The sequence below is a fragment of the Penaeus chinensis genome, chromosome 32 (assembly GCF_019202785.1).
Source record: "Penaeus chinensis breed Huanghai No. 1 chromosome 32, ASM1920278v2, whole genome shotgun sequence".
NCBI classification, from domain to species: Eukaryota; Metazoa; Arthropoda; class Malacostraca; order Decapoda; family Penaeidae; genus Penaeus; species Penaeus chinensis.
The window spans coordinates 280001-290000 of NC_061850.1; the positions used below are offsets into that span (position 1 = coordinate 280001).

The 10000-nt window shown below is 40.2% G+C and overlaps 1 protein-coding gene across 1 annotated transcript; it reads left to right on the forward strand.

The window, feature by feature from the left end:
* The first annotated feature begins 1356 nt into the window (after positions 1–1356).
* On the forward strand, positions 1357–1980 carry LOC125042314 (retinitis pigmentosa 1-like 1 protein). The gene has a single exon (XM_047637841.1). The coding sequence runs from the start codon at positions 1357–1359 to the stop codon at positions 1978–1980; it is 624 nt and encodes a 207-aa protein (XP_047493797.1).
* The last annotated feature ends 8020 nt before the right edge of the window (positions 1981–10000 follow it).

The window sequence follows — 10000 nt, forward strand, 5'->3', positions numbered from 1 at the left end:
ACACACAGACAAAAAGATCGATAGATAGAGAGAGAGGGTGGGGGGGCAAAATATGAATATAGTATCGAAAGCATTCATTATGCAGTAAAGGAGACAATCGAACAAAAGTAGATATTCTTTCTTTCTTGACATTAGTAACACAGCTCTAGTCACAAAAGAGATGTAATAATAGTTCCAACTTATAAGATACGGATGCGGATATGGCACTGAAATAAGAAGAAAAAAAGTTACGGCCAGTAACTTATAGCGTCTTCTTATATGGAGTGTTATAGGGTCGTGGTCATAATGAAATTAATGCTTGTGGGGTGGGTGTTCGGCTGAAGAGGAATGGAAGGGGTAGGAAGGAAAATTATGATAATAGTAATAAGAGTGTGGTGGAGAGAAGACGTATATGAATATGTATAGATAGGGGGATACGCACTATAGTAATGATATCAAATTTGTAGAATGAAATATCGAAACGAACCTGAGAATAGATGCTTATTCCAAGGACTTCTTGAAACCTCTCAGTCAAAAAAAAAAAAAAAAAAAAAAAAATGAAAATTAGTATATTTATTGGGAGTATGAACGGAAGCCCATATCATCTCCAAGGTAAGGCAGAAGTGGTAGCACTGTTCAGCTCGAGAGTTGGCACCGGTGAGGAAGAGTACGCGGGGAGTAATAGAAGCATAAGGGTACAAGTATTCGTCCATGTCGACCGATTAAGGTAATAGGAGTAAAGTTTACAGAAAAGCACAACATCTGAATAAGGTTATTTTCCACTTTACGAGATTCGCACTATCAATTATGTTTCCAGGCAGTGTATGTTCATTAGAAATTTCAGTCTAATAACATATAAATAATTATACGTAAAACGTGCTCAAACTTTCTCAACTTTTTAGTTTTGTTACAACAGTGACTAAGTCTAGTTGTTCTTCCAGGATTCAGTTTTAGAGATAAAAGGTGGATGAAGAGATCACCCTGAGAGCAGGGAGGAAACCGTTAAGCATCCAAGACAAACATGTTATCGTGGCTATTCCACAACATGAATTAAGACCACGAGGGTCGGAGTCCGGTGCTCTAACCCCTGGACCATCGCGGCAGTCATATATATATATATATATATATATATATATATATATATATATATATATATATATATGACTGCCGCGATGGTCATATCGACTTGAAAAGTCAAACACAGATGATATGGTTTGTAGATCACGACGAAGGAGAAGGAGGAGACTCACTCGAAGGCAAGGGGGGTTTCATCCGAAGGCAAAGGGAAACGTCGCCCAAAGGCAAGGGGGTACGTGTCCCGAAGGCAAGGGGAGGCGTTACCCAAAGGCAAGGGGAGACGTCGCCAGAAGGCAAGGGATGACGTCGCACGAAGGCAAGGGGAGACGTCGCACGAAGGCAAAGGGAGACGTCGCACGAAGGCAAAGGGAGACGTCGCCCGAAGGCAAAGGGGGGGGCGTCCCCCGAAGGCAAGGGGAGACGTCGCCCGAAGGCAAGGGGAGGCGTGACCCAAAGGCAGAGGGAGACGTCGCCTGCAGGCAAGGGGAGACGTCGCACGAAGGTAAAGGGGGGACGTCGCACGAAGGCAAAGGGGGGGCGTCCCCCGAAGGCAAGGGGAGACGTCGCCCGAAGGCAAGGGGAGGCGTGACCCAAAGGCAGAGGGAGACGTCGCCTGCAGGCAAGGGGAGACGTCGTACGAAGGCAAGGGGAGACGTCGCCCAAAGGCAAGAGGAGACGTTGCCCAATGGCAATGGGAGACATCGAAAGCAAGGGGAGACGTCCAACGAAGGCAAGGGGAGACGTCCAACGAAGGCAAGGAGAGACATTGCACGAAGGCAAGGGGAGACGTCTCACGAAGGTAAGGTGAGACGTCACCAGAAGGCAAGGGGAGACGTCGCACGAAGGCAAGGGGGGACGTCGCCAGGAAGCAAGGGGAGACGTCGCACGAAGGCAAGGGGAGACTTCGCACGAAGGCAAGGGTAGACGTCACAAGAAGGCAAAGGGAGACGTCACCAGAAGGCAAGGGGAGACGTCGCCCAAAGGCAAGGGGAGATGTCGCTCGAAGGCAAGCATAAGGTTTCATCCGAAGGCAAAGGGAAACGTCGCCAGAAGGCAAAAGGAGACGTCGCACGAAGGCAAGGGGAGACATCGCCCAAAGGCAAGGGGAGACGTCGCACGAAGGCAAGGGGAGACGTCGCCAGAAGGCAAGGGGAAACGTCGCCAGAAGGCAAGGGGAGACGATGCACGAAGGCAAGGGGAGTCGTCGCACGAAAGCAATGGGAGACGTCGCACGAAGGCAAGGGGAGACGATGCACGAAGGCAAGAGGAGTCGTCGCCAGAAGGCAAGGGGAGACGATGCACGAAGGCAAGGGGAGTTGTCGCACGAAGGCAAGGGGAGACGTCGCACGAAAGCAATGCTAATACTATTACTACCAATAATAATAACAATAATAATAGTAACAATAATGATAATAATAATAACAATAAGAGTAATAATGATAATAATAATAATAATAATAATAATAATAATAATAATAATAACAATATTAATAATAATAATGATGATAATAATAATAACAAGAATAACGATAATGATAATAATAATGAATATTAAAATAATTGTTACAATAATGACGATACAGTAATGCTAATAATGATGATAAAAGTAATGCTAATAATGATATTAATAGTGACAATGATAATGATATTGATAGTAATAATAATGATAATAATAATGATAATAATATTTATAATAATAGTAATAATAATAATAATGATAATAATGATAACAATAATAAAATGACAATAATAATAAAAATAATGATAATAATATTAACAATAATAATAATAATGATAAAACTAATCATTGTAATGTAAGAAGAAGAATTATAATAATTATAATCACAATAATATTGATAATAGTAAAAATAACAACAACAATATTAGTAATAATAATATAAGTAATAATGTTGATGTTAATAATGCTGATGATTATGAATATGAAATAATAATAATACTACTACTAATAATAATAATAATGATATTAATAATAATAATGATAATGATAATGATAATGATAATGATAATGATAATAATACTAATATCGATAATAATAATAATAATAATAATAATAATAATGATAATAATAATAATAATCAAAAAAATAATGCTGTTGATGAAAAATAATGATAATGAAATAATGACAATAATAATAATAATAACAAAAACAACAACAATAACAATAATAATAATAACAATAATAGTAATAGTAACAATGATAATAATAGCAGTAATAATGACCATGATAATGATAGCAATAATAATAATAATAATAATAATAATAATAATAATAATGATATTAATAATAATAATGATAATGATAATGATAATGATAATGATAATAATACTAATATCGATAATAATAATAATAATAATAATAATAATAATAATAATAATAATAATGATGATAATAATAATAATCAAAAAAATAATGCTGTTGATGAAAAATAATGATAATGAAATAATGACAATAACAATAATAATAACAAAAACAACAACAATACGAATAATAATAATAACAATAATAGTAATAGTAACAATGATAATAATAGCAGTAATAATAACCATGATAATAAAAATAATAATAATAATAATAATAATAACAACTCCCCGAGACCATGAAGTACCGGGTTGGCGTCCGGCGGGGGCTAGTCTCTCATGGGTAGGGGGACTCTTAAACCTTGGCTGGCAACCTCCCTAGTGATGGCGGCATGATAAAACTACTGGTTGGTGGAAACCTTAAAACACACACCTCATCTTACGAGAGAATGTCAAATATTGATTTCAACACTAACGACGTCAACGATACTGGATCTTTGAGTGAAGGTTTCGCGTCCGGCAGGTTTCCTGTGGGTCAGCAGCGCAGGCCCGGTCGTCATCCCGCTTCTGCTGGGCAACGACAGAAGAGATTAGGATGGAGGACAACAGGCGGTTGTTTGAATGTTACATTAGAAGTGAACCGGAGGGACGAGGATACAGAAAAAGAATGCTAGACCTATGGATATCTCGAATAACCAACGAAGAGCTAAATAAAGTTAGTGAGCAGAGACTGGCTGATCAAGTACGACAGATTAAGATCAAGAAGTGGCTAGAGAATGTGGAACAAGAGGAAATAGCTCTAAGAGTAAGAAATGAATATCAGGAGACTGACCATAATTCTACAGATGCATCAAATAGAAGAATACTTGAGACCCAGGAAGACAGCAGGGACCAAAACAACAACCCAGCTGAAGAGGATCCCATTGTACCCCCTGACCTAGAGCTACAAGAAGAGATCAGCCCAGAGCTCACTGCTCTCCGAGACAGGATCCTAGAAGTGATGTTTCTAGAAGAGAGAGCAGGATTACCATCATTGAGATCGTGTGATAGAGCAAAGCTGAGAGAAGAAGTTGAAAATGTCAATGAAGCCACCAAGAAGATTGAAACTCACATTACAGAACTGAATTCTTTAATGTATATAGCGGCATATGTCACCACAGAAAGAATGGGAATGTTGGAGAAGAGGAAAGAAAGAAGGACCGAAGAATCATTCTGGAAGAGGAGGCTTAATCAGAGTATTGAAACATGGAGAAAGGATCTCAGCAAGATTGAAGAAATCCGAAGAGGGAACATGAGATTGAAACAAAGAGAAAGAGAACGATTGAATATAAAATACCGCCTTGAGGAGAATGGCACTTTGTACGTTTCAGACATGTTGAAGCAGAAGAGCAAGGATGGTGCAATTAAGATCAAGAGATATGATGAGATGCCAACAGTTTAAACAAAACTTTTCTATGAGACTCTGGATGGAAAGAAAAGAGAAGGGAAAGAACAACCTGACCCAATTGAAGCAACCACCTTCTGGAGAAAGATATGGTCAGAAGAGGTCATTCACAATGAGCAGGCTTCTTGGCTAGAGCAAGTTCAGCAGGAGTTCAGTTCAATAGAGGTGCAAGAGGATATCAACATCACCAGTGAGGATAATAGAACAGGAGTGAGTAAGATGACAAATTGGAAGGCAGGTGGCCCTGACTTAGTCCAGGGCTACTGGTTTAAGAAGCTGCCAGGATTACACCTTAGATTGCAATTACACCTGCAAGACTGTGTGCCAAGGAAATGTGCCAGAGTGGATGTTCAAAGAAAGGACAGTCCTCATTCAGAAAGACCCAACGAAGGGTACCCAAACTAACAACTACCATCCTATCCACTGCCTATCCATAATGTGGAAGCTACTGACTGGAATCATGGGCGAGAAGCTGTACCAGCACCTGGAGGGGAACGGACTGCTAGCAGATGAGCAGAAAGGTTGCAGGAAAGGATCGCGAGGAACATAAGATCAGTTGCTTGTAGATAAGGCAATCCTAAAGAACTGCTGGAGAAGGTTGACGAACTTGTCAATGGCTTGGATAGACTACAAATAAGAGAGAAAGAGATATGGGTAGATTTTTCATGGTTCCACATTCATGGATACTGAAATGCCTGAAGATGGTTGGTAGAGCCAAGAACATGATTACCGTAATCAGTAATAGCTTGGTGAACTGGAGGACAGTATTAACATCTGAAGGAACAGATCTTTGGCAAGTGGACATCAGAAGAGGAATCTTTCAAGGAGACCTCCTGTCGCCATTGCTGTTTGTTCTAATCATGCTGCCAGTAACGCTAGTGCTACGAAAGATGAGAGCTGAATACAGATTTGCAAAGGAAATGAAGCCTGTTAACCATCTACTGTTCATGGACGATCTGAAATTGTATGGAGCCAACAAAGACCAACTAGACTCACTCGTACAAGCGGTAAGGATTTTCTCGCTAGACATCAGGATGTCGTTTGGGCCAGACAAGTGTGTGGTCCTAGAAATGAGAAGAGAAAGACAGGTTGGCAGCAGTGGAATAGACTTACCAGACGATCAGCATATCAGAGAAGTTAAAGAGGGAGGTTATAAATACCTTGGCATCCTGCAGTTTGATAAGACTCTTAATACCAAGATAAAAGGCAAGATAACATTAGAGTATGTGAGAAGCGTAAGGAAACTATGCAGATCCAAACTGAATGGAGGAAATATGATCAGTGGCATCAACGCATTGGCCGTGAGTGTACTATGAGAATTTGGCAATAAATGGATGTATGCACACCAGAAGTAATGTTGCGAGACTGTACTTGCCGAGGAAGGAAGGAGGAAGAGGGTTGATAAGGGTTGAGGAGTGTGTAAACAAGGAGAGTAAGTCCTTGCATGGCTATCTCAGAGAGACCACAGAGTGGATGCTTCAAGCTGCTTTAAAGGAGAAGGTGTTAGATGAAGAAGAGAACCTCCAGGACTACCAGAAAAGGAGGCAAGAGGAGAAAATCAGGAACTGGAAGGAGAAAGAACTGCATGGAGAGTTTGTGCAACAAACAGCAAATGTAGCTGGAGAAGATTTCTGGAGATGGCTAAGGAATGTTTTTTTTTTTTTTTTTTGAAAAAGGAGACAGAAGGTCTGATTCTAGCTGCTCAAGAACAAGCTTTAAGAACAAAACCAATCAAGCACAGCATAGATAAGATTTTAGAGACACCTGTATGTAGATTGTGTGGAGACTCTACTGAAACTGTATCAGTGGATGTAAGAAGCTTGCCCAGGGAGAGTACAGAAAACGCCATGACAAGGTGGCCCTGCTAGTGTACTGGGAGATTTGCAGAAAGTACGGGATAGAATGTACTGACAAGTGGTATGACCATCAGTCATTGGCAGTCGCAGAGAATAGAGACGTTCGAGTTACCTGGGACATGACTGTTTACACAGATAAGAAGCTGAATCATAATCGACCGGATATTACTCTACTACGGAAAGATACACAGGAGTGGACACTAACTGACATAGCTGTACCAGCGGACCAGAACATCATCAATACTGAGGAAGAGAAAGTGGCTAAATATCAAGAACTAGCATTCGAAATTAAGAGAATCCATAGAACATCGAAAGTGACAGTGATACCAATCGTGATCGGTACACTTGGAACAATCTCAAAGAACGCAAAGACCTAGCATGGGAAGTTAGATAGACCTGACATCGTTGGAAGTGCACAGTTGTCGGCCATCCTTGGAACAGCTCACGTATTGCGGAAAGTTCTGTTTCTAAGCTGCGGGAAGTAGTTGAGACAAGACAAAGCGGACCCGGGAGAACATCAAAGGACTGGAGAGAATGACATAATAATAATAATAACAATAACAATAATAATGATAAGAGCGCGCGCGCGCGCGCGCGAGAGAGAGAGAGAGAGAGAGAGAGAGAGAGAGAGAGAGAGAGAGAGAGAGAGAGAGAGAAAGAGATATGGGTAGATTTTTTTCACTTGGAGTTTTGAAATATTCAGCATCCTGTTTATGCAATATATAATATACATAATCATAGGCCCAATTTGTTCACACATTAGTTCACATAATAAGCTTAAAGTGTATAATGCTATAACATGATAGACATAAATCCATTCAGCAAGACTTAGCTTATGAATATTAAATCATGGCTTCACTTTTTTTTCCCTGATGGACAAAAAAAAAATAAAAAATAAAAATTAAAAAAAGTATTCTGCCGAAATCGTCGAATTTATAGCCAATATCGGTAATACCTTGCTATGTTCTGAATATCCAATGTAACAAATGGAATTTACCAAATTATTAATTTATATATTATTCATATATTTATTTCTCGCTCGCTCGCTCTCGAGTCAACCAGGTACAGGTATTTTCACTACGTGCACTCCTACTGAAACACTAATCCCCTGCACTCCCGATCCCCCAAATTATAGCTCAGTTGCTCGACGTGTCCTCCCAAGTTAACACCTTGCAGATGGGAACGTAAAACAGTTGACCCTTTAGAGCCAGAGCCCATCAGATACGAATTATCAAATATATTTTTTGGCATCATTATTTTTTTTTCTCACTCTCTCCTTTGATTGTATAATTAATTTGAAGCACCTCGGTCCGCTTTTAGCTTCGTGACTGTCAGAGTTTAAAGTACTGCGGCGATGTTCGTTTTTTCTGTCAATGAATCTGTCAGCCTAGAATCACCTTATGTGACAGACACACTTACTAAATAATAGGTGTATGAAGAATTGTTTGCCTATGTTTCATGCTCGAGCTAAGAGAGAATTTGATTTTGATGTTAAAAAAGAAATGGAAGAAGCAAAAAAAAAAAAAGATGATTCAACAACACTAACCACTTCCTGAACTTTCGTAGGACCTAATCGCTCAAAACCTTACGACGGGGAGGTATAAAACGACGCTAACCTGTCTTCAGCTGTCGAATATCTGCCAAAAATCTCTTAATAAGAGTGTGTTTCGGCGACGCGTCGCGGGAGAAAAATTACATAATCACCTTCCTTGAGCGAAATAAAAGGCAGCGGAAAATGAAAGATAAGTGCGTCCGGAAAAAGTATCGGAAAATGCAGGGGGAAAAGCTGAAGTGACGTTTATTTCTTCAGATCTTTAAGTCATCTCTCCTCTCTCTCTCTCTCTCTCTCTCTCTCTCTCTCTCTCTCTCTCTCTCTCTCTCTCTCTCTCTCTCTCTCTCTCTCTCTCTCTCATTCTCTCTCATTCTCTCTCATTCTCTCTCTCTCTCTCTCTCTCTCTCTCTCTCTCTCTCTCTCTCTCTTTCTCTCTCTTTCTCGTTTTATTACAATTCAGTTATCTTCCTACAATATCCTTGTTCTTACCTAACTCAAAAAGTGAGTGATATTACGTTACTGTGACAAAGACACAGCAACCATCTATCATCGCTAATCGCAGCAGAAAATTGTTTTTGTCCTGGAAATCACTCTTTGTTTTTCTCTTAGATCTTTCTTGTTTTGTTTTGTTTTTGTTTTAATATCGTGCATTTATTTTCCAAAGATCCTCTATGCTGTCGCGCCTTCGTCTTGCCGCTTAGATATGCATTTTTATTTCGTATTGTTCTTCCTTCCTTTATCCCTTTCCAATATTTTTGGTATATTATTTACAGCCATATTACCAACTTAAAGATAATAAATTTTCCATTCTTTTCCTTCACGTTCTTCGTCTTACTTTTGTCTTAATGATAATCCACATTTTATTTTACTTCCTTTGTTGTCCACGGCAGCGATCAAACAAATAAACAGACGCACGCGAGAAACAAGCCTCCGGCGGCCGCCGGCACCTCCTCCTTTTCTTTTTCTTTTTCTTCTTTTTTTCTCATTTTCCCCCCTCTTCCTCCTGTTCCTCCTGTTCCTCCTCCTCCTCCTCCTCTTGTTTTTCCTCTTCCTCTTCCTCTTCCTCCTCCTCCTCCTCCTCCTCCTCCTCTTCTTCCTCCTCCTCCTCCTCTTCCTCCTCCTCCTCCTCCTCTTCTTCTTCTTCCTCCCTTTCCTCCTCTTCCTCCTCCTCCTCCTCTTCTTCTTCTTCTTCCTCCTGCTCTCCCTCTCCCTTCCTCCATGACCTCAAGCAAATCCGAACACTCCAGACGCAGATGTTATGCAACGGTCCCAGCTTCTAGTACTCTGGCGAACGAGCGAGCGAGGCGCGTGCTCTGGCTGTGAGACCGTGTTCGTTTTAACACGGGATTCACGCGACGGCCCCTGATTGGTCAGGGCGGCCGTGACGCCGCACGGGCGCCTCTGAGTAGTAAATGTGTGTGAGCTTGGTCACGGGTCCCTTCCATCTGGCCGTGAGTCAGGGCGTCCCCGTTGTTTGCGTGTGTGTGTGTGTATACATACATAATTAAATACTTATATATATATATATATATATATATATATATATATATATATATATATAAATGTGTGTGTGTGTGTGTGTGTGTGTGTGTGTGTGTGTGTGTGTGTGTGTGTGTGTGTGTACATATATGTACATATATGCATATATATGTGTGTGTGTGTTTACACACACACACACACACACACACACACACACACACACATTTATATATATATATATATATATATATATATATATATATATATATATAAACACATGCATATGTATATACA

Excerpts from the sequence above, each read along its gene's own strand:
- LOC125042314 (XM_047637841.1), top strand. The coding sequence starts at position 1,357 with ATGACGTCGCACGAAGGCAAGGGGAGACGTCGCACGAAGGCAAAGGGA.